Consider the following 26,756-nt stretch of genomic DNA (forward strand, 5'->3'; position numbering starts at 1 on the left):
TTATAAAAGCAAAGCTCAATTATTATTTTCCAGTCTTCCTTCAGTGACATTTTCTTTTCAAACACAAGTTGGTTGAATTGAGTGCAGGCAATTGTATAATGTGAGAGTCATATGGTACCAAGTAAATTAAAAAGAGATTTGCTTCAAGTATGCTGAGTACTCCAGAGAATGTCTTCAATCTCTGGAAAATTGGAAGCTTAATCCAATCCTCATTTCAGTTCCACCAGAAAAAACACCAAGTACATTAAAAACTGCTGGTGAAGAATGAAGTACTGTTAGAAAAAAGAAATGTCATGGGAGCAGGAGAACCTGTACACTGTTAAAATGATTCCACATGGGCATGGCTCAGTGCTGGAACATTCTGACCTAGTGTTGCTGCACTAAAAAAATGTTACTATGGTTTTAGTTAATGAAAAAAAGTTAAGGTTAACTTGTTTCTGAGCGTCAACTGTAGAATACAACATATATTCATTATACTGGAAAATATGTTACCAAAGAATATTGTCTGTCTCATTTGCAAACTTAAATTATCGAGTGATAGAATGGTGTCTTAATTTACAAGCATAGAAATAATAGTGTGTGTGTCTGGGAAGCTCCTGGTCTGCAGTGAGAAGATAGGAAATTGACATCTAGATGCTTATGTGGCAACAGGTTAATTTTGAGAAAATTGTCTCCTCTATGTTTTCTTTCATGAAAAAAAATTAAAATTCCAACCTTATTAAGTAAGAAGTAGAATTAAACTACTTTAGTGATTTTTCTTTTTACCTCAAATAATCAGATGGACATACTGCTTAATTATCTAATGTTACATATTAAATAAAGCAAATAACAATGTTGATTACACTAACGTAAAAAATCTTGCAGAAATGATCACTTTAATTTGCAGTCAATTGCCTTTTAAAAGTTTGGTCAAGAAATATTTGCATATGAACAAGAAGGAAAGGAAGCAGAAAACTTTAGAGAGGTTTAGTAATTAAAAAAAATAAAAGTAATAAAGTCACCAATATCCTGATGAATTTTAAGAATAATTTGTTTTGAATTTGTATGTAGCACTTATACTTAAAGTAGGCAGTTTACCTTGTTTCGTGGACTCTAGTTTCCGCAGTCAATCATGCTAAACGTAGAATTTAGGGATGAACTAGGAATAAACAAAGAGAGTCAGTCCTCTGGGTGTTTGTCATGCATATGTTTCCAGAACATCCTGGTGAGAAGCCAGCCTCAGAGCAGCTTTCATTCCTTACTAAAGATGCTGTTAGCTGTAACTACATAGCAACAATGAGTTTGACTCATGTAGAAAAAAGAAGTATTTCAAAAGGGAAATTTAGGATCAAATGGATATTTATTAAGAAGTTGTAAATTGTTTCTGAAAGAAAATTTACTAATTTGCTATATAAAGTGTGCACATATCAAATTTCAACCTTCAATCTTTTCTGTGATTTTGAAATCTTACTCTTTATCAACAAAAATATAAGCATCAATGCGAAAAAAAATAAAGACTATGGAAGAGTCTGGCAAACTGGTATTGATTCAGTAGAACTTCTAATAGAAAAATAAATATGTCATACCAAATAAATCTGAAGAAGATCATTTAGGAAGGCTGAGAAATCTTTTCAATATACCAAATAGACATACCCTTTGTGCATGTCTGTAACTGTCCTGCAGTTTTGGTTACGTGAATAAGGATGAGATGGCTAAAAGGAAAACTCAGATGACAGAGCTTGTTTTGTTGTATAAAGTTGACAGATACAGTGTCATGTTCATGTATTTTCCCAAAACAAAATTATTGTTAAAGCCTACTAATAATTGTTCTCAAAGTAAAATCATATTTGTTTGCTATGTTTATGTTAATTTGGCACTAAGTGGCTTTTATATATAACACACTTGTTTTAAGGATAAGGGATGAATTAATACCTTTCTTCTAAGAGAAAAGCTACAACCATTTCATCAAGTAAATATTAAAATTAAGTTAATCAGCTTTTAACCTTTTGTGGGAAGTAATAGTATTAATCTCTATTTAAAGCAAACAAGTAAATGTTTTCTTTACACAAACATTTATTCAACACAAACATTTGTTCAAACATTATTCAAACACAAAAAATGTAATTTTAAAAATTTATGAAATGAAAATAAAACCTCCAAAATTATTTTAAGGGCTGGAGCAGTATTCTTACTGCATTTATTTCACTGACAAATAGGGGGAAGGCTTTTCAAGCATTCATTTAAAAATAATTCCTTGGAAAAAGGAAGATATGATGGCTTCTTAATAAATGTTATCCATTAAACAAGTATCAGAAGAACTTTTTTTTTTCTGAATTAGCACTATTAGGGAACTCTAAGGACACACAAAGGAAAAGTGTAAAGATATAGTTGTAAGAATGAGTGAAATAATACAATGACAATTAAAAAATTAATGACTTTAGGCAACCTTTGAAATTTTGCTTTTATTCCATTGTGCTTTACTATAAATTTGTTGACAGCCTATAATTTCAAATGAGCTGTCCTTACTGCAATGCTATTTATAAGGATAAAGTAATTTAATTTATTTTAGGGTATATTGTGAATCTTTTATAAATATAAAAACTAAGCTGTCTTCTCCTTCTCCCTGCTATGTCCTTCTGCATTAAAAATTTTAGCCCAACTTCAAAGCCCAGAAACTGACCCTTTCCATTTCACATATTGCAGTTTTTGCATTAGAGTAATGCCCAGCTTCCTTCCTTACACTTCTGATGAACTCAGACGTGCTCAAAGATTTTTTTGTTTTTTTTCCTTTTTTTCTTATTTTTCCATTAAAAAATTTCCACTTCCTCCCCTCCTCCCATTCTTCTCCCGCTCCACCACTCACCCTCCTCCCTCTCCCTCTAGTCTTTTTTTCCCCTTTTTATCACGAATTTTCACATCGTCCCCTCCTCCTACCTCCCTACACCTTCCCCCATTCCCCCTCCCCCTCCCTCTCCAAAAAGCAGTCAGGGCTCCTGCCCTGTGGGAAGTCCAAGGTCCTCCCCGCTCCATTCAGGTCCACGAAGGTGAGGATCCAAACAGACCAGGCTCCCACAAAGCCAGTACATGGAGTAGAACCAAAACCCAGTGCCACTGTCCCTGGCCTCCCTGCCAGCCTTCCATGTCTGCCACGTTCAGAGAGTCCGGCCTGACCACACGCTCCATCAGCCCGAATCCAGCTGGCCCTGGTGAGCTCCCACCAGATCAGCCCCACCGTCACAGTGGGTGGGCACACCCCTTGTGGCCCTGACCTCCCTGCCCATGCTCTCCCTCCCTCTGCTCCCCATCCGACCCCAGGAGCTCAGTCCAGCACTCCAATGTGGGTCTCCGTCTCCATCTCCATCCATCGCCAGACGAAGGCTCCATGGTGACATACAAGACACCCATCAGAGTGGCTATAGTATAGGGCCAGTTCAGGCACCCTCTTCAGCTGCCCAAGGAACAAGCTGGGGACATCTCCTTGGACACCTGGGAACCCCTCTAGAGTCCATTCTCTTGCCAACCCTCAAATGGTTCCCTTAATTAAGATATATACTTCCCTGATCCCATATCCACTCCTCCATCCCAACTGTCCCATTTCCCCAAGCTCTCCCCATTCTCCCCTCTCCCTTCTCTCTCCCCATCTCCCCTTACCCCCGTCCCACCCCCACCCCCAAGCTCTCAATTTTTGCCTGGAAATCTTGTATACTTCCAATGTCCAGGAAGATAACTACATGTGTTTTTTTTGGGGGGGTCACCTTCCTATTTAGCTTCTCTAGGATCATGAATTATAGGCTCAATGTCCTTTATTTATGGCTAAAATCCACTAATGAGTGAGTACATACCATATTCATCTTTTTAGGTCTGAGTTATCTCCCTCATGATAGTGTTCTCTATTTCCATCCATTTGTATGTAAAATTCAAAGATGTCATTGTTTTTTTGCCGCTGAGTAGTACTCTAATGTGTATATATTCCACACTTTCTTTATCCATTCTTCCATTGAGGTGCATCTAGGTTGTTTCCAGGTTCTGGCTATTACAAATAATGCTGCTAGGAACAGAGTTGAACAAATGCTTTTGTAGTATGATAGGGAATCTCTTGGGTATATTCCCAGGAGTGGTATTGCTGGATCCTGGGGTAGATTGATCCCAGATTTCCTGAGAAACCGCCACACTGATTTCCAAAGTGGTTGCACAAGTTTGCATCCCCACCAGCAATGGATGAGTGTTCCCCTTACACCACATCCTCTCCAGCAAAGGCTATCATTGGTGTTTTTGATACCATCTAAAATCGAAAACACCAATGATACCTGCTAGTCTTAAGAGAGGGCAGGGTACCTTGTCCTGTGGGAAGTCCAAGGCCCTCCCTCCTCCATCCAGGCCCAGGAAGGTATGCATCCAAATAGACTAGGCTCCCTAAAGCCAGTAAGCACATGCAGTAGAAACAAGTCCCAGTGCCATTATCAATGGCTTCTCAGTCAGCCCCCATTGTCAGCCACATTCAGAGAGTCTGGTATGATCACATGCTCGTTCAGTCCCAGTCCAGCTTGATTTGGTGAGCTCCCATTAGAACAGGCACACTGTTTCAGTTGGTGGACCAACCCCTTGTGGTCATGACTTCCTGGCTCATCTTCCCCCTCCTTCAGCTCTTCAACTGCACCTTGGGAGCTCAGTCCAGTGCTCTGATGTGAGTCTCTGTCTCTATCTCCATCCATCGCTGGACAAAGGTTCTATGGTGATATTCGAGATATTCATCTGTGTGACTATGGGACAAGGCCAGGTCAGGTACCCCCTCCTCTGCTGTCCCAGGACCTAGCAGGGGACATCCCCATGGACACCTGGGATCCCCTCTAGAGCCAAGTCACTTGCCAACCCTAAAATGGTTCCCTTAATGAAGATACCGTCTTCCCTGCCCCTATATCCAACCTTCCTACATCTCAACCCTCCCACTCCCCCAAGCTCTCCCCAGTCCTTTTTTCTCCCTTTACTCTCTCCCTCTCCCTTTTCCCCTATCCCACCCCCACCCCCATGCTTCCAACTTTTGCCTGGTGATCTTGTCTGCTTCCAGTTTCCAGGAGGATCTACACATGTTTTTCTTTGGGTTCACCTTATTATTCGGTTTCTCTAGGCTTGTGAACTATAGGCTCAGTGTCTTTTGTTTATGACTAGAATCCACTAATGAGTGAGTACATACCATATTCATCTTTTTAGGTCTGTGTTATCTCCCTCAGGATAGTGTTTTCTATTTCCATCCATTTGCATGCAAAATTCAAGATGTCATTGTTTTTTACCGCTGAGTAGTACTCTAATGTGTATATGTTCCATACTTTGTTTATCCATTCTTCCATTGAGGGGCATCTAGGTTGTTTCCAGGTTCTATTACAAATAGTGCTGCTATGAACATAGCTGAATAAATACTTTTGTAGTATGATTGAACATATCTTGGGTATATTCCCAAGAGTGGTATTGCTGGATCCTGAGGTAGGTTGACTCCCAAGTCCAAATGGATTAAAGACCTCAATATAAATCTAACCAAACTGAACCTGATAGAATAGAAAGTGGGAAGTAGTCTGCAACACATGGGCACAGGAGACCACTTCCTATGTATAACCCCAATAGCACAGACAATAAGAGTAACAATGAATAAATGGGACCTCCTGAAACTGAGAAACTTCTGTAATGCAAAGGACACTGTCATTAAGACAAAAGGCAACTTCTCTTAGGACACTAAGAGAGACTTTCATAGATCTAATTTACACGGCAAGTAGAAAGAGACAAGATCTCATGAGTAAATTGACAGCATGAGGACCTTGAGGGAGCTTTGAAAGGGGGACGTGTGAGCAGAGAAAAATGTAGAGCTCAATAAAAATCAAATTAAAAAAAAAGAGCTTCAACACTGTGAAGACTGAGTTAATTTAACATGACATACCATCATACAAAGCTGTGTGTGCTGGCTATTCGAGTTAATTTAACATGACATACCATCATACAAAGCTGTGTGTGCTGGCTATTCCTGGTCTGTGATGAGAAAAGGAAGTTCGGTACTTTCACTGTTGTTCAGAGCAGCTTAATGAAGGAGAGTTTGCCGGGAGGTAGGAGAAAAACAACAAAACACTTAAACTCTAATGTTTTCCACAGTCACGGAATTAATTGGTGAAAATCCCTCCTGATTCTTTAACGAAGAGAACCACTGGACATTGAGAGAAGGGACCCACCTGGAATGCCCAATATCAGACAAAGGTTGTGGAACACAGCCTGTAGAGTGTTACAACACATTGACAAATGTTTCAGTAACCTAGAAAGTGTCTTTTAAAGTTAAAGGGCATTGCAATTAGATTAATAATGAGTGTGGAGGTTCATTTTCTCATCACATCCATCAGGGTTCTCATCTCTCTGAATCCCCAGAGTCATTGCGCTCTGCTATTAAGCAGATAATAATCTTTACACAATGAGTGCGTTTGCTTACTCAATGAACCTCTTTAAGGCACATGGAAAATGAGGGGAAACTTTTATCTCAAATGATAATTTCTGACTTGAAGAGATGAACAAAATATCCTATTTTCTTCCTTTTGATTGTTTTGGGTATGGTACTGCGGCCCCCTCACTTAGGGACCACTATGAATTCATCTTACAAATAACTAATGTACGCCTTGTTTTGTGATTGAAATGAGGGGCAGATTTTCTTGACCCTTCTGGTTTTCAGGTCTCTGCTGATGTGGCCTGTACTCATAACCCCTTTCTGCTCTTCCAGCTGTGGACTTTGAAGGGAACCCTAGGGTACTGACATCCACTGCTCTTTGCCTGCAGGTCCCCGCTGTCTTGGACTTTGCCATTTACACAGGAAGGGTTTCTCTTGATCTCTGCCACATTTGACTTCTTTTCCTTTCTAGGCATGTAGGAGATTATCTTTGTTTTTAAAAGCTCCTTTTAAACTTAAGTGTTGTCCTTTTATTTTATGATGTAATAGCTGTAAATATTTAACAAACTATTAAAAACCAGTATATACTTTTATTGCTTTCTATATTATTTTCAAAAAAGAAATAACATTTTCAGAAGTATATGTTCAAAAGTAATACTTTTATAAGATAATTTCTTGTGATTTTTTTGTTATTTTCTTCCTGTTCTAATTTCTCTTCTCTGAATTTTATTTTAATTTATTCTCTGGATTTCATATTGATTTATTTATTGACTGCTTTGAATCAATTGCAAAACTAAAATTCATGTAATAGTGTCAAAATAAAATATATAACAACCATAAATATAAATCAATAATATCTTCTTTTGTTATTGGTAATATAATTACATACCTTATTTGATAGCAAATATTTTTTAAAAAATAAATTAATAAATATAAGCCAGCATTTTTTCCCTAAGGTGTTATATTCTCAAATATGCTGTCATATAAAATTTTGCTGCATATGAGTTTGCAGAAGTGATGACATGAATCATTCAAATCTCTGAATGACATATTTACATATGTGAGCTAACATCCATATACCTTTATTCATTTTGCTGTTCAGAGAAATACATTGCTGTGGTGAATATTAGTTTTTCTTTTAGTCATAGTAGGGAATTAACTGATTTTCTTTTCAGTTAGAAACATTTTACTAACTTATTCTATAAATGTCTCCATTTTAATTTGCATATCTGGAAAGCACTCAGAACAATGATTTGAACATACAATTATCAGTTCCCTCTACTGTTTCAGCCAACATCTATACCCTCATGCTAGCTCTTTTTCCTTTAGCCTCAGCCACAGAGTGGCCCCTGATTACCTTCAGCACCGTGAAAACCAGGACAAAATTTAATATGGTTCCTATATTTTCTTCTTAAGCTGATTTTATTTCTATTTTTCCCCTCACACAGAGAATTTCTTTTTGCAGTTTTGCTCATGATTTTGTATAATCATTCTACTCCCAATTTAATAAGTGTCCAATGTATGTATAAGTATCCAAAGTGTATGTTCAATATTAGTGTAAATTTATTTACTCAAGCAAAGAAATATATCAAAGGACACTGAGTCAGTCTGATTTAGGCAGATTTCATTCTGTTACCACAGCAAAGCTCCTTTCCTATATTACAAAAGTTCAGAGTCTGGTTAAATTCTAACATTCAGAACAAGCATCCTGTTGCTTCCTGAAAATAAACTGACTAATTATAAATAACTTGTCTGAATACTAAATAAGGGTAAAATATATACTTGCAACAAAATTTTACAAGAGTATTCTTTGAATAATTCCATTTGTTTCCAAGAATGTTTCGGCATCTTACTAACACTCAACCATTTGTGTTTGTGAAGGCTGTTTGATTATCATGGGCGTGTGCCTCCACCTCCTCGAGCTGTCATCCCCCTGAAGCGTCCCAGAGTGGCTGTCACCACCACACGTAGGGGAAAAGGTGTCTTTTCCATGAAAGGGGGTTCCAAATCTACTGTTGGTGGGTCATCTTCATCAGGCTCTAAATGTAAGTAATGCTCCCTGCTTTGTTTTTCTGCAAATAAAAATAGGAATAACCATCATTAATAAAGGCCTATAGTCAATGGTTGTCTGGTAACTATTAATATAAAAACATGAATAATTATCTATTATTGAATTCTACCACATTGTACTAAGGTAGAAAGACAATAAGGAGGTAACCCAGAACTTATTTTAATAGACTTTTATCACAATAAATCGTGTTGAACTTTCAGCCTAGTTGGTCTGTGATAGAGAAAAGCATGAAAATAGAACATATTGCTTTTAATGAGGAAACACTGTCACTTTAAAAAGATACACAGTCTTTCCTTTCAAAGAAACGTGAATAAAATGTGCTCTGAATACTTTATAATTAGGATATTCAAGATTAAAGTTGGAAAAATGATACAAGAAAACATAACAATTATCCTAGGTTACTAGGAAAGATATACAACTGAATATATATTTCAATATATATTAAAGATCCTTACATCACTTCACAAAAATCAGTAAAATGTAGAGATGCCAACTTTCTTTTTTTTTATTTTTTATTTTTAAGGCAGTGTTATTTTACATATGAATTCCAGTACTCTCCTCTCACCTTCCCTCCACCCAACCACCATCCACTTAGAGAGAAAGAGAGTGAGTGACTTCCCATGGGAAGTCAAGAAAGTCCTTCACATCACTTGAGGCAGAACCAAAGTCTCCCCAGCTCACCCCTGGATCTAGGCTGAGCAAGGTATCCATCCATAAGTAATGGGTTCCAGAAACCAATTCATGTACTAGGGATAAACACTGGTTCCACTGCTTGTGGCCCAATAAACCACTCAAGTCATACAACTGTCACCAACATTCAGAGGGGAAAAATAGTCAGTCACATGCAGGTTCCCTAGCTCTAAATCCATAGTCAGTGAGCTCCCACTTGCTCAGGTTAGCTACTTCTGCTGGTTTCCCCATCAGCCTTGACCCCTTGCTCATATTAGTACCCCTCTCCTTCCTCTCTATGACTGGATTCCAGGAGCTCAGCTCAGTGCTTATCTGTGGATCTCTGATTCTGCTTGCAACAGTTACTGGATGTATGTTTTATGATGATAATTAGGGTAGTTATAAATCTGATTACATGGGAAAGGAAGTTAAGGCATGCTCTCCACTATTGCTTAGTAATTGGGGGTCATCCTCGTGGGTTCCTGGAAATTTTCCTGCTGCTAGATTTCTTGCTAACTCCATAATAACTTCCTCCATCAAGACAGTTCTTTCCTTGCTCTCCCTTTCTGTCCATTTCCCAACTTGTCCCTCCTGATCCCTCAAGTTCTCCTTCCCCCTTCCCTTCTCTTATCCCCGATCCACTTCCACCCTTCACTCACCTCCAAAGCTCCCAATTTACTCAGGAGATCTTGTCTAATGCCCTTCCCTATGGGGATCCATGTATGTCTCTCTTAGGGTCTTTCTTGCTTCTTGGCTTCTCTGGGATTGTGAACTGTAGGCTAGTTATCCTTTGCGTTATGTCTAACATCCACTTGTTAGTGAATACATACCGTGTTTATCTTTCTATATCAGAGTTACCTCCCTAAGTATGGTGTTTTCTAATTTCATTCATTTGCCTGAAATTTTTAAAATGTTATTGTTTTTTATCACTGAGTAGTACTACATTGTGTAAATGTACCACATTTTCTTTATCTATTCTTCAGCTGAAGGATATCTAGGTTGTTTCCAGGTTCTGGCTATTACAGATAATGCTACTATAAACATAGCTGAGCAAATGACTTTTTGGTATGAGTATGTATCCTTGGAGTATATGCCCAAGAGTAATATTGCTGAGTCTTGAGGTAGATTGATTCCCAGTTTTCTGAGAAACTGCCATACTGTTTTCTAAAGTGGCTGTACACATTTTCACTCCCACCAGGGATGGAAGAGTGTTCCCCTTACTCCATGGCCTCTCCAACATAAGCTTTCATTAGTGTGTTTGATCTTAGCCATTATTACTGGGATAAGACAGTATCTCACAGTCGTTTTGATTTGCATTTCCCTGGTGCATATTCCCTGGTGGATAAGGATGCTAAGCAATTCCTTAAGTGCCGTTCCACCATGTGAGATTCCTCTGATGAGAATTATCTGTTTAGGTCTGAACCCCATTTTATAATACAATTGTTTGGTATTCTGATGTCTATTTTTTGAGCTATTTGTATATTTTTTGAGATCAATCTTCTGTCAGATGTGGGGTTGGTGAAGATTTTTTCCATTCTGTAGGTTGCCATTTTGTCTTATTGACTATGACCTTTTTATTACAGAAGCTTCTCTGTTTCAGGAGGTTCCATTTATCAAGTGTTGATTTCAGTACCTGTGCTACTGGTGTTAAATTCAGAAAGTGGTCTCCTCAGCCAGTTCATTAAAGGCTACTTCCCACTTTCTCTTCTATGAGGTTCAGTGTGGCTTGATTTATGTTGAAGTCTTTGATACAGTTGAACTTGAGTTTTATGATGTTTGTGGCTATTATAAAGAATAACGTTTCTCTGATTTCTTTCTTAGCCCATTTATCATCTTTATAACAAAGGCAGAAGTCACATTCCAGAAGTGTGGTGCGTAGAATAAATGACTAAGTTTATATAAATGAGAGAGTGCTCTTAACTGGAGAACTGTAAATATTATGAAACAATATTCCATTTGCTATTTTAGATTTGAATTTTACTTTGTGTAATGTTTTATTTTGAGCTTTCCATCTGGATTGCTGGGTTATACTTTTGCTTCTTGTATCACTATTCTAAAGTTGTAGCAATCAGGAATTTAGAGGCTACACATCTGGGATATATGAGACTCAACTACTATGTACTTCTCTGTGTCTTTATGTACATTCTCCTCCTGATTAGACGTACACTAGTCTCACTAGATTAAATCACTTTAATGACCTCAACTTAATGTTTTCTCTGCAAAGGCCAATTCACAAATAAGATGTTTTCAAGGTATGAGAAATTAGGGCTCAACTTATCTTCTATAAAAATGTATTTTAATGCATAAGTACTTTATCACTTTTTATGTTTCCTTAAATTCCTTAAATCATCATGCTGCTGAGTTTGGCCCAAAAGAGCAAGTAAAAGTCTATTTCTATAGTTAAAAGTCTTTTACATATAGTCAGTTTAGTAATGTTTTCAACTACTTTTCTTCAAGGTAGGGTTTCTCTGTGTAGCAGCCCTGTATGTCCTGGAAATTACTCTGTAGAGACCAGGTTGGTCATGAACACACAGAGATCTACTTACCCCACCTACCTCTGCCTCCCAAGTGCTAGGATTAAAGGTGTGTGCCACCACTGCCTGGCTAGTCGCCTCATTTTTATTTTGGAAGTGTTTGCCATTGCTTCTGTTTGTGTTGATAAGGTGTGTGTGTGTGTGTCTGTGTGTGTGTGTGTGTGTGTGTGAGAGAGAGAGAGAGAGAGAGAGAGAGAGAGAGAGAGAGAGAGAGAGAGAAACAGAGACAGAAGAATGAGAGAGAGAGACAGAGAGAGACAAGGAGAGTTCAGAGCTGGGGTCTTCTGTAAGTTTCCAACTTTTTTCTTTATTTTTATACTTCTTTTTAAAGTTTTATAAAAATATTTTGATCATATTCCCACTCTTCTTTCAGCTCCTCAGAGATGTACCCCACTTTCCAATGACCCCAACATTTTGCATTTTTCACCATCAAGAACACTTCTTGTTGGCCAAATATTTGTGGATAAGTGGTCATTCATGACTGACTTTCACCAAGCTACACACTTGGCATTAATTCTCCCAGGAGGTATCAGTTTCTGAGGTTCTTATCCAGGGACTGAGAGTTCATGCCCACATACTCTTTCCATTCTAGGATTTGGTCTGACTTGGCTTTGTACTAGTCTTGTGCATGTTGTCATTACTGTTGTGAGCTCATATGTGTAGCTGCATTGCTGTGTCCAGAAGACACTACTTCCATCTCCTCTGTCTCTTAAATTCTTTCTGCCTTCTTTCCTGCATGGTATCTGGACATTCAAAAAAAAAAGTGTGGTATATATGCTCCATTTATGGCTGAGAACTCTGAAGCCCTTTTTTTGTCCACCTTGGCCACTTGTAGATCTCAGTGTTAATCACCATTTACTTAAAATTGATGATTTAATGGTGAGGTTTGAGAAAGGCAATAACTTCTGGTTATAACAAGTAACTGGTGATTACTTAATATTATGTTTGTTTAACAAAACACTAGCATTATTTTCTTACCATCTTCTATGGCTAATCAATACATAGGCTCTTCAACTGAAAATGGTACCAGATATGTGTTTCATCTTGTGGAATGGGACTTAAACCCAAACAGAAAAGTAGTGCTTATTCCCAGGATCTTTGTCCCAATATTGCAACTGCAGACATGTTTTTGCAGGTTTTATAGTATTATAGCTCACGGGGTTCATAGATGAATGAATTTTTCTTCTTCAGTAAAGCAGACAACAACTTTCACCACTGTGAAATGGCAGATTAGTATCAGTTTAATTTCATGTGTCCTATGACTCAAGTGTGAGATATGTTCAGCAATATGTTCTCACTATCAAGTTATGGAGGGTAAATAAGAGAAATGAAAATAACCTATAAGATTTGGGGAAATATAGGACCTCACTATCCAATAATACCAAAAGAAGGAGTAACCCATTCTTGGCATTGAGCATGTTTATTTATCCATTCTTTTCTTTATTGTTCTCTAGTGTTTGGTAAAATTGTCTCAGTGTGTATTTAAAATTTTATATATATATATATGAATAGTCAAAGCTAACATCAAAAACCAAGGCCAGCTGGCCTGGGTCTGAAAAAGCCCGGGTTAAAACCGGTCTCGCTGAACATAGTCCTCAGTGAGGACTACTGAGACCTCAAGAACAATGGCAATGGGTTTTTGATCCTACTGTACCTATTGGTTTCGTGGGAGCCTAGGCAGTTTCGTGGATGCTCACCTTACTAGACCTGGATGGAGGTGGGTGGCCCTTGGACTTCCCACAGGGCAGGGAACCCTGATTGCTATTTGGGCTGATGAGGGAGGGGGACTTGATTGGGGGAGGGAAAGGGAAAGGGGAGGCGGCGGTGGGGAAGAGACAGAAATCTTTAATAAATAAATAAATAAAAATTAAAAAAATGAGAGAATATATACAATGTCTTTTTTCTGTTTTATTCAACTCAGCATTACTGTTTACAGCTTTATCTATTTTCTTGTACAATTATCCTAATTTATAGAAATAGTCAAGTTTTACAAACTTAAATCACAAATTAAAGTTCTAAATAAGGTGAAAAACTGTACTGTTATATTGGCATAATCTGAGTAAACATGATTTGTATACATTTTACTCTTTTACTGATAATCATTTCTCATTATTTAATGAGTTTACAATTTAAGAAGCAGAAATTAATATTATAACTCAGGTAATGTTTGTTATTTCAGAATTTTTAATATGACTGATTTCTGTAGAGGAGAAAAATCATGTAAAGTAAAAGGCATTATTGAGATAATTTTCCAAAGGTGAATAATGATGACTGGCAACCAGTTTAAATATTTTTCTTTTTAAAAATTTAAAGTTCCTTTCTTTTGATCACAATTATTATTTTTAATTTTTCATTTTTTGAGATCACCAGGCACAAAGAAGCCCTCTATTGAATTGATGGTCCGGGGTGTCCAAGAGACTTCTAAAACATTGTAGGTTAATGCTATTGCCCTTGGTTGTCCTCTGAATGTGGACGGTAAGTCCCTATTGTTAAAAACACCATGCATTCCAGAAAGAGCGCCCAGAGCCCCTTGAGCTGAAAGTGACCTGAATGTCTTCTCCCTGAGGACTAGTTTTCATGGTACCAGATGGCACCATGCAAACTTACAAGGAAGGAGATAAACAATAGTCCTACAAAGCTATAACATCTATGAAATCCATGAATACATACAATGATAATGCAAAGAGTACAGTAGTGACATGTGTACCTTAGTGGTTACCAATAGCACTCTACTCACACATAAGACCCACTCAACAAGAGAAAAATCATACTCACCTGGTAGTGGAAACCTAGTCTATTCCCTTGGTCTAGCAATATCATAAGTCTTGGAGAAGAACCTACAAATCACTTTATGAAATCACCATAACCACTAAAAGAATTCTAAATATTTGCCCTTATGCCTATAGATATGTGTAGTCCTCAACCCTCATCAATGAAACATCTCTGCCAGAGACAGAGATCATTACAGAATATCCATGATAGAACTCTCATACTAAGGCTCAGGGATCATGGAAGAGGAGTCTTGAAGAATGTAAAATCTAGTATATCAGGGAGTTTTTAACAATTGTTTCTCCTAGGATGGACCTATACCTGTAAAGTCTCAAAACATGACTACCTAGACCTGAGCAGAACAAGGATAACACCAATAGACCTGCTAATGTGGATGAATGAAAATATACACAGTCTCAATCCTGCACAAACAAGTACAGAACAAGTACAGAAAACTAAGAATGATGAGAATGGCAGAAATTTTCTGCACCAAGGAAGAGTATATCAATTGGTGATTCACCAATCAATCTTTATTATCCTTGGAACAATACAAACAAATGACATTATGTAGACTTAACAGGTCACGTTTATGTATTTAGGAATATATATCAACAAATAATGAAAAGAAGCCATAAATTATATGCATACATATACACATAAATACAGTGTTCTAAGTCCATCACTATTGATTGTATGTTTATATGTTTACAGCTGACCACTTGGTATTGAATAACCAATTAGAGGGCTTCATCCTTGAGAAACACTGGTTATCTTTCTGTCAGTAGGCATTAATTCTCAGTAGCTCTTCATCTAGGGATAATATCTTTTGAGAGGTTTCACTATCTTCATTGGCATATCTCTTGATGTTCTTATTGTTCACACTTTATTTAAACAACTATTTTGTTGATATTTTTGGATTCTGTTTTGCTGGCATGATGTAAACAAGATATAATATCATAGCAGATGTCCCAATCTAATTGCCCGTATACACTTTCAGCTTCCTCTTCCTTGTTGCCTAAGATTTATGCACAAGACTTGCATATCAACTGGAGCATATGCACTCTGTGCCCAGCTGTTCTCTGTATTTTGACCAATTATGGCTTTCTTGAATGACCTCCATATGCTGAAAAAGAAGTTTCTTTGATGAGAGATGAGAGATATACTTATATGTTGGTATCAGGATAAGCACTTAGAATAAAGTTAAAGATTATAATGGCTATAGAAAGTAACAGAAGTAGGTTCTCTCCTAATTTCTAAGTCTTCATCAGCAATGGAATGATCACTGGGTTTATGGTATCAGACATTTATTACTTCCTGCTGAGTGTGCCTCCCATCCAATGAGATTGATATTGACTACCCCCAACACAAGATATCAGTGTCATTGTTGAACTTTGAAGACTTAAATATCTTTTAAGTTTGAAACTTGAGAAGTGTTGATAATTTACCCTTGCTCAATAGAGTAATACAGACAGTGATTATGCACACACACAGAATTCAGTACATGAAATATGTGTACTCAGTCTATATAAATTAGGATATTAATTTTTGTAAAATTATATATATACTATATATTACATGTTTATAAGTATATATAATAAGAAATATTTTGAAATTTTGAACATAAAGAAGTCATAAATAAATTCAATTAAAACAATTGAGAAAGCTAAATAAGATTAGAGTTCTTTTATGTATTTCTGTTCCTTTTCAAATGACAAACTTATCCAACCTTCTATCACAGACATAAAATAAAGATTTATATTACAAATACCTTACCAAATTAAAGACACGCATGCCCATGAAAATTAGCTGCATTTTCTTTGTACGCAAAGTTTTCCTCTGAAGAAAAAGAATGAACTTATCAATATCTTACATTAATTTAAATTATATAATGTAAACGGAGGGGAAGGAAGGACAGCTGATATTTTTCTGTTAACATAAATGACAAAATAAGTGACAGGTTATTATAAAAACATCTGCAAGAAGTTAGAGGTAGTCCAGTTGAATATAATAGATGATTATTGACTGCTTTTCTTAATAGTAAGACTTCTTGTGTTTAAGTCTTCTTAAAAAGTCATGTCATTTATAATGAAAATAAACATTACCCAAAGAAGTATCATTAATATTTTCAAAGAGACACGAAGCATCCCTATTCATCTGCTCTCCAGGACCAAGCATGAATGTACTGAGATTTTGAAACTATCAAAACAGTGAGGTAAGTTAGCCAAAGTAGTTATATAAAGCCTATTAGAAGAAATTTGAATTAAGTTTATAAAAGTCAGTGAACCTAGAAAATAAAATCAGACACTGTTCCAAGAGTCAGTTTCAATGGAGAGAAAAGACCTGACTGTCTACTGTTCTGGAGTAGAATGTGTGTTCCAAAGTGTGCTGAACCTGTAACCCTTAATTCCTTCAATCCCTGCATGCATTTCTCTAGTTTCTATCTTGAAAATTCAAGCAATATTTATGCCTTTCATAGTTCTCAAAGGGAAAATTTACTTATTTATACGAAGTTTTAGGCACATTCTGTTAAATCATGTTATTTACCAATTCTGTTATTGTTACTGCATACTATGTTGTTAAAACTGTGGGAAAATAAATTGCTGTGTGTAGAATATAGTAGTTGCTGTGGCATTCTTTAAGCTGTGTTTTATATCTCATCTTCAAAATGAGATCTAATCGTAGCGTTATCCTTATAACTTTATATGAAGCAAATACTGTTGGCAATGCTTGTTAAACAAAATTATTTTTAAACATCATACCATAAGACATTTCCAAGCTCCATTAGCATTCAGGAAGGACCTAGTACTTCCATGGTTCACTTATAAAAGCCTACGTGCATAAGTCCTGCCTGTAAGTCAATGGCCCAATCCTGACTCTTCTCTCTCGGTTTATAATCAGGGTAACACAGAAGAAGAATATTATTTGCTCTACAGACCTCTGACTAATATTACTCTTATTATCCCAGCACCAGGATGCAACATCTATGCCAATTTAACACCAAATAATCAAAATTACTACCAGTGACCAAATAAGAATCCAGAATCCTTGTTTTCCATGAAACATCTGGCCTAGGCTTCCCTTCCTCACTATTCACCACACATTTTTTGAGCTGAATTGAAATCTTACTTCAGGGTTTCATTGCTTGTTTCCTTACATTTTTGAGACAGGGTTTCTCTGTGTAGTCTTGACTGTCTGGAACATGCTCTGTAGACTAGGCTGGCCACAAATTCACAGAGATCTGCCTACTCCTGCTTCCTAAGATCTGTGATTAAAGGCAAATTCCATCATGTTCGACTTTCCTTAAGGTTTCTAAACTCATGTTCATGTAGTTTTAATTGAAAGTGCTCCCTTATCTTCAGAAACTTTTCACCAGCTCCATTGTATTACCTTACAAACAACCATTAGCAGTTTCTCTGTGTTTAAGTTCCAGTTCAGGTAAAAGTACTCTGGGACCAAATTTAGACCTTCCTGATCTTGAGGTCACCACCATCCTGTAAACACAAACCAGGCATTCATCTTCAATTTTTGGGATTTAAGCCCCATAATTCATGTTCATTATTTATGTGTTTTATTTTTATAGGAATGTAGTTAGCTTAGTGTTCTCAGATATTTGTGGAATATGCTACTAAACTATGTTTTTTTTTATTTTTGAATTTTAACTTTGCTATTCGTTTATTTCACAGTTAATACAAACCATATCATTGGCTATGAAGAAACTCAAAAATAAGCCATGGATTACGCTTAGTCAGTCTGAGAGATGGGGTAAAATCCTGCCCTTTTCTTAAAAGTTCAAAAGAAAACAGACTCTTGTGTACTGTCTCATACTTTATGGCTATTTTTAAAATCAATAACCAAATCCCATAAAAATATTTTTTAATTTTTATTTAATTACACAAGTTCAATTCATCAGGACATATCACATGCTAAGCCTCATTTTACATACATGAAACAGACATTACCCTGAGGAGATAATATAACAAAACAAAAGTAAACATGACCCTTTATTAAAGACACTTATTATATGATGGTCTTAGTGAGAGGAAGTTTTGTTGTCAAGTAATAGAATCTTTTCACTTATTTCTCATAATATTATGTATTTATGTTCTTATATTTTATAATAAGTTGTTTACATACTTTTCACATCAACTATAAATTTCATGAGTTCAGGAAGACAGTTCACTATAAATAGTTCATGGCTTAGGAGTAAATAGGAACTCAGAGAGACATAATCTTGGTCATTCTTCCTTAAACTTGATGCATTGCTTCTGTTGTATGTAATGTAAACATATTACTTCTCTTATAATCAATTATAATCCACAAAGTAACCTTAATAATATGTATTTCAAAAAGTATTTAAGAATACATGATGGCCATAGTTATCATGAGGAGTAAATGTCACTGCTTGTAAATATTTCATAAACAAATGCTAGATGCACAGATGCAGGAAGTAGATAATCAATGGACAGTTAGTAAGCAAAATGTCCTAATTTTTCATTTTTTCTCATTATAGAAACATACAGAAAATTTTATTAGGAATCTTAAACCTTATGAATAAATGTATGGTAATATATGTAGTTTCGTTCCTAAGAAATTCTTTGAATAATAATTGCTTCTACTTATTTTAGCAAAATTCTTCATAGTTTGGCTTTTGAAAATCTTTGCAAGATTGATAAATAGCCTCTGTGTATTGAATCACCTTAAAATAAATGAATGAAAAGAAAAATATGTAGATGCAGAAACAGATGAAATGAAGTCACCAGTAAGATTTTCACAAATTCACATTAGAAAAATTAACTTTTATCATTTTTCTTCAAGTATCTGAAATAAATAATGTGATTAAATAATTAATAGAGAAAGAAAAATAAACTGACGATTATATTTTTTACATTGTCAAACTTACCTGTCACACAATGAATGTAGTAATGTTTATAGTTAGGAGACCAAGACTTTACCTTAAACTTGATGTACAGTTTATCTGATTCCAATAGATTATGGAAATTACATCCTCTGGCTTCTTAATAACAAAACAGAAAGAATAGAGGAGTGATTAATTTCTAGGCAAATTTATTTTCATATTTAGATATTGTACCAAAGGTTTCAGAAATAAAAAATTAAGAATAAATATTATGAAGTATTAGTAAAGCTTACAGGCTTACAAACATAAGTTTTATAAATTGTTGACATCACATATGATGCTGATGATGTGGGACAACAGACTATCCCTTACTTCAAGCTCCTTTTCTAATTTGAGCTTAGTTCCATTGTCCACTCAATTCATCTAACACAAATATCTACTCACTTTATGATATAGAATCCTGGGTCACCTTAAAGTCCCTGGTGATATCTGCCAAGCATTTTGACTTTTGCTTGGGTTGTGCTGTAGACACACCTGAATAATAGAGATTTTCTTCTTGTCATCAAAGTACTACTAAAAAATACTTCACCTCCAGATAATCTCTGAATACATACATATAAGTAACATATATAGAACGAATCAGTTATAGTTAGGGATTGATATGTATATACATATAACATTATGTCCTTAGAAACAAATAATGTAAAATGAAGCTATGGATTTATAAACAAAGCGAGGAAGGGTCTATGGGAAGTTCTAGAGGGAGGAAAGGTTAAAAATAGAAATTATGTAATTATAGTATCAAAAAGGGCAGAAAAAAGTAGATTTGCAGCATGAGGAATGCTAAATGTTGAATATCAAATATATGCTATAATCAAGAAACCAAGAGTTTCAAAAATCTAGCACTATGATTATTTATTTTGTCAAATCTTTGCTTGATTGTGTGATAGCTTGTCCTTTGTAGAATAGTCACAGATCAAATTCTCATTAGGTATCACCCTCCAGTCCTAAACTGTCTTAAGTAAGTGCAACATAGTTACTACAGGGCAAAGTCACCCCCAGATAAGAACCATTGATTTACAGACTTATTTGTCTCTGAATAGACTGGATCCAAAGGTGATTAAAATAAATTGAACTATTTTTCACTTCATGAATCAGAGATTCACATGTAGGCAGATGGTGTCAGACTGCATGCCTAATTTCCTTTATAGATCATATCTCACATTAAAAAGGCCAAATAGTCATTTTTCTACATCAAAATGTAATAATACTTATCACAAAATAAATTTCCTCTACAGAAAACAGATCTGTAGTAATTTGATATGACTTTACTTTTTTTTTAACAAAATTCTACAATGATACTTTAGGAAAATCCTTCACTTTATCTGTGTGATGGAAACTGATTCCTATTTTCTCAAACACTGGTCTTCCATCCACAAAAGTTAATGTATTTTATGAGCTAGTATTGTTTTCAGTTATCAGTCTTTGGATGTTATTTAGTAGTTTTAAACTCAGACACTATAATTATACATTAAAAAAATAAGTTATACTTAATAGGCCAAACACTTGTTTTTTCTGTATGCTTTATAATTTTTCTTGGATAACTTATGCAGAGAGAAGTTTCACTTTGAAAAATACCAGTACTACTTCTCCTAAAACGCCTTTTAACATAAACAAGTGGACTTATATTAGAAAAGAGTTGTTTGTTGTGCATATTAACTGTATATTAAGAGTATGCCACCTCTTGTCCGCTTGCCACTTCTTCTTTCCCTTTAATCTCTTTGCTAAACTCCATAGTCACATGCTCAGCCACCCAGTTTTCACCTGTGCTTAGATACCCTACTTAGCACTAGTGCCTTAGTTCAATGTAGTCAACCATCACACCAGCCTTGAACTATTCTCTCAGCTTTAGTGAATCCCTAATTCTGCCCATCATCCTACCAACTTTTCCAATTCAGTATGGTGCCCTAAGATGCCCAGCAGTTGCCACTATGACTTCCAGAACCAATGTTCACCTCCTCTTTCAGCTTCACTCACTGCTTTCTTATAGTCTTCTTTCACTTATTGTTTTTCCTCCAGACATATTCATTCCATTTCCTGAAACACCTGCTTATACTCTTTCTCCATCCTGTATGTAGTGCTCCATATCGGTTCTATCTACCAGCCTCTAACCCCTCTGGCTGCTTTCTCCTTTAACTGAGAATCCTGTTGAAACATCCTGTCACTGAAAATTGCCTTACTACTTAATATAATATACTTAATGTAATGGCAAAATCAAGTCCTCCATTACTTCTGTCTTATCTCTATGTACAGTGTATATGCTTGTTTATTGTTCTCTTCCATTCCAGGTAGTTCTATAATTGTAGAAAATTTCTCATTACTGTTCAGTGCTGTATCCTTAGCTTCTGGAGGGAGATTTATAATTATCTACTTCCATTAATATTGTTTGTCTATACATCAAACACTTATGATAAAACAGTTGTGACCTCATCAAAGAGACTTCTTTTCTTCTTTTTATTATTTTATTAATTTCATTTTAAATTCCATCCACAATTCTCCCCCTCCAACCCTCTTCCCGTCCCCCACTCAGTGTCCAAATTCCACTCCTCTACACTGGTGAGGGCTCCCATGGGAAGTCAAAAAAGTCTGGCACATTAAGTTGGGGCAGAAATAAGCCTCTTCCCCTGCATTAAGGCTGAACATGGCATTTTGACATAGGTAATGGGCCGCAAGAAGCTAATTCATCCATCAGGGATAGATCCTAGTCTTACTGCCAGGGTCCTCACAGATAGCCCAATCTTCACCACTGTATGGAGGGTCTAATTCGGATCAATAGCTACTCCACAGCTATTGGTCTAGAATTCATGTGTTTCCACTAGCATGGTTCTGCTGTATCTGTGAATTTCTCCATCGTGATCTTAACCTGCCTTGCTGATTGGATTTCTGGAGCTCGACCTGGGGCTTGGTTGTGGATCTCTGCATCTGGTTCTGTCAGTTGCTAGAAGAAGGCTCTATGATCATAATTGGGGTATTCACCAATCTAATTACAGGGGAAGGCCAATTCGGGTACCTTCTCCACTATTGCTAGGAGTCTTAACTGGTGTCATTGTTGTGGATACTTGGTAATTTCTCTAACACCAGGTTTCTCCCTAACCCCATAGTGACTCTCTCCTTCCTTGCTCTCCCACTTCGTACCTCTCCCCCCTCAACTGAAGGATGGATAAAGAAGATATGGTACATTTACACAGTGAAGTATTATTCAGCTATATAAATAAAACAAAAAAAAATACTGGCATCATAAATTTTGTGAGCAAATCGATGGAACTAGAAAAAATCATCCTGAGTGAGGTAACCCAGACTTAGAAAGTCCAGTATGTACACACTCATAAGTCAATATTAGATGTAAAGCAAAGGAAAACCAGACTACATCCACAGCTCCAGAGAAGCTAGGTAAAAAGGAGGACCCTAAGAGGGACACATGATTCATCAAATAGATGTCTAAGGAAACAAGAAGTGGAAGCAACATCTGAGAGAAGCAAGGTTGCAAGAAAGGCTTGCAGAGGAATGGGATCAGAGGTAAGGATATATTTAGTGTTGGTAACATTGAACTGACTACTTCAGGACTGAATGTCATTTTCTAGATGGAAATGATGAGTTTGAGATTGCTTGACATATTCTGAAAAGGGAAGTGGAAGGAACAGCAGAGGTTGGAGCAGAGCAGAGCTCTGGAAATGTATGAAGCAGAAAAAATGTTCACAAATTTGTAAACTTTCAATGATAAAAATCCATAATCTTCAGCAGTTACATCTAATTTATCATTCTGTTAATAAATAGTTTTATCATAATTTTTGAACAATAAGTTGACTGAAAATATTAACTACTTTTAGAAGAAAATCCCCAATATCACTATTCCATACTTTGTATTTTATGAGCATTATATTTTATGCAGTACAAACATGAGGGTTATGAATTAAAGATGGATTAGGAAATATTCAAAGAGTTAGTTGCCAAAAATCATCTTTCATTTCTTTTTCTTTTGATGTGGGAGTGTCATATATCGATCTGTTGATTTCATTGGTTAAGCAATAAAAAAACTCCTTGGCCCTGATAGGTTACAACATAGGTGGGAAGAGTAAACAGAATAGGATGCTGGGAGGAAGAGGAAGTGAGCTCAGACTCGACAGCTCTGCTCTCTGGAGCAGAGACGCCAGGCTCCGCTCTCCCAGGCAGCTCCGACCCAGAATGGACATAGGCTAGAATCTTCCTGGTAAGCGCACCTTGGGGTGCTTACACAGATTATTAGAAATGGGCTATTCCAGGTTCGAGAGTTAGCCATGAAGAGGCTGGATATAATGAGCAAGCAGTGTTTAAAAGAATACAGTTTGTGCGTTGTTCTTTTGGGCATAAGCTAGCCAGGCGGCTGGGGTGCAGGGGATGCAGCCCTGCCGCCACTCTTATTACAACATTCTTTCATCATAGAATTTTGACAAGGCACAGGTACAGTTCTGTGATAATTGCATTTATGAGCTCCTTGGCTGTTTACTGTCCCCCAGCCAGTCAACTCCTAAGAATAGTACTTTATGAATTTTGGCAGCTACCAGATACACAAATGGTTGAAAATAAAGTGTGTTAGCCTGGTTGAAACTATCATGAAGTCACTATATATATATATATGTGTGTGTGTGTGTGTGTGTGTGTGTGTGTGTGTGTGCGTGTGTGTGTGTATACATATATAGCAAATTTTCTAATAGTTATTGTTTATTGTGTCCAAACACTGAATAATGTTCTATTGTTAATGTGGTAACAGAGAAGAAACAATTGAAGGCACTCTTTCCACAGATGCACTTTAGTTGTAGATCCTTAGGATGGGTACAGTTTTTAATTTATCCCTGTCCCGCAACTACCCTGAAATTTACACCTAAGTTTTCAGAACCTGGCTTATTGTGACAAGACCTTTTCTTTGGCAGTTTACCTGATTTAACATCTTTTTAAGCTGTTTTAGTCATTTTTAAATAAACAGCACTGATTTAATTCCTAAACTTTCAAGGCAGGAACCTAAGCAATCAGTAGAAGGATGAGGGAGACTATCAAAACATACAAAAAAAACTGAAAATTGGGGCTGTTGAATTTCCTGAGTGTCTAATCAAGAGGTATTCATGCAAGAAACGGATCACTTAGTATGGAGTACAGACATGCAAACAGAAGTCGATAATCAGTGAAAGTGCTGCAGTAAATGTGAGGCACCATTAAAGAGATTGCAGGTGAAATTCTCACTCTTCAGTGGGTTTGTAAAGGAGGAATTCATACGCAAACAAGTCTAAACCCTAAAATCTTGGTAAAATTTTGAGACACACATTTGGAAACAGAAAAGACCTTTGATTAGAGAAACATGTTTCTCTAGTACAGTGCATAGCACGAATCACAGTAAGCTCTTCTTTTACCACCTATTGGTCCTATTGTTTCTCTGAGCATGGCACTAAGTAGCTGTACTTATTTCTGCCAAAGTAGAGGCTTGAAATACACAGATAGAGACACTTCATTTCCCCAAAGCACACAGATTTGAAGAAAACTCCTTTTTTTTTAAACAGGAAGCTGTTCTATAAAAGATGGGTTGACTTAAACAAGAGGTGGAGTAGAAAGGTGAAAATGCACTTTCAGGAAATCCTAGAGACCATTCTGAACATTGTGTTTATACCTCAATTACTTTCAGAAAATCCTAGATACCATTGTGAACATTGTGTTTATACCTTAATTACTTTCAAGTACTGTGGCCATATTACAGAAACAACTTAAAGCATGGAAGATTGATTTTCACTCGAGGTTTCAGAGGGTTCTCCTTGATTCTGCATTATTTGGTACCATGTATTGACACAGAACATCATGGTAGGTGAGCATATGGCAGAGAACAACTTGTCAAGCCATAGATGACCAAGAAACAAGAGGTCAACACGGGAGGTGGACAACACAAACATACTCATGAGGGTCATGCCCAGGAATTGATTCTGCCAATCATATCTCATCTCCTAAAGGTTATGAAGTCTGCCAAAATAATGCCACAAACTGGGTCACATGCATTCTAACTCAAATCATATGGAAGACATTTGGGATTATATAAGAACACTCTTCAGGGATGTGTTTCTTATCTTTCTTGCCATAGAAAGAGGAAAGATTCTGGAAATTTTCAGTTTAGCACAAGACTGATGAATTATAAATATTACTTTAAGAACTATTTACAAGAAAGCTAGGTTGAGTGGGGAAAAAAGGCCAAATAAGAGTAAATAAAAGTGAAGACAGATATATTGGACCTACATTTGTGTTATTTATTTAACATGTAGTTTTTGGGAAAAAAATCAATTACTTACATTGCCAACTTCTAAAATTCATAGTCTAGAAATACAGAGTCACAATAGAGTGCCTGTATCAATGAATTAACTAACATTTTACAGTGGGAAAATAGGTTGCAGAGAAAATGTTAGCAGATAGAAAGGGGTAGAAAGCAAGTCAGACAGGAGTTAGAGCAACAGTAGGAGCAGAGGTGGCCCCTTGGGGACTACCTTGTAGGAAGGAGCCATGAGAGCACAAAACCAGTACCATCTGGGTTCAGGCATTGACTCTGATGGACTGGGGCTCACAGTTTTGGCATGGACAACCCTTCCTCCACATATAGCACTAAGATGAGGAGTTGTCTCCCATGACTCTGGGAGAGGCAGACAGCACTGTAAGCCGAGTCTGCTCTTAGGACCCCTGTTAGCACTTCATATCTTCATGTCTGGAGGTGACAGGCAGCCAGAGAGTCATTTCATTATTACTTGTTGGGGCCCTAAAAGAAGATAGGACTTTGCACGTTTCCTTGTTTTAATGGAATGTATACCCTTATAAGCTTCAATAATGTTAATTAGAATAGAATATTATACAATCCTTTGCCGGTCTTACAAAACATTGGTGCAAGTTTAAACCTCCAACATTATCTTCCTGGATACTTACAGGTTCTCTTATCTTGTAAATCCAATTTCTAGGTGCATTATAATGCAGGTTTAATAATGTAAGCTGTTGTGACTTATCAATTTATGTTTTCTAATATGATAAATAAATTGAAGGTAATTGGCTACAGCTAAGGATTGACTTATTCCATGAGAAAGTCTGTTAGTTTCTAGACACAGTTCCATTTTACATCACTGAAACATGCTACCTGATAAAATATTTTCTATTAAATCTGATAGGTTTAAGTAAAACTACATGATATGCTTCCATGATAGGAAATAAGTATCATTCTTCAAAGCAGAATCAGTTTCTTATAGTGACAGATGATGGTTTTCAAATTTAGCTGCACTTCAACAATGATTCTTTGATGTTTGAAATAAGTGACATTCAGAATGAGTCACTGTTTAAAGTCCTTTTAGTTGGGCAATTCTAACACAGAATTGCAGGAGACTCTAGTTTCCTGCAGTTTTTATCTAACAAAGT

At 36.4% G+C, this 26,756-nt stretch overlaps 1 protein-coding gene across 1 annotated transcript in view; it reads left to right on the plus strand.

Annotated features, from left to right (window-relative positions):
- Positions 1-26,756, plus strand: part of Ralyl (RALY RNA binding protein like) — a 423,647-nt gene that overhangs the window by 322,609 nt on the left and 74,282 nt on the right. The window contains exon 5 of the mRNA XM_050161774.1: positions 8,276-8,439. Within this exon, the coding sequence (XP_050017731.1) occupies positions 8,276-8,439 (164 nt within the window). The remainder of the gene's footprint in view (positions 1-8,275; positions 8,440-26,756) is intronic.

This window comes from Alexandromys fortis, unplaced genomic scaffold (assembly GCF_014885135.2).
Source record: "Alexandromys fortis isolate MF-2015 unplaced genomic scaffold, M_Fortis_MF-2015_v1.1 scaffold_74, whole genome shotgun sequence".
In the NCBI taxonomy this organism is placed as follows: Eukaryota; Metazoa; Chordata; class Mammalia; order Rodentia; family Cricetidae; genus Alexandromys; species Alexandromys fortis.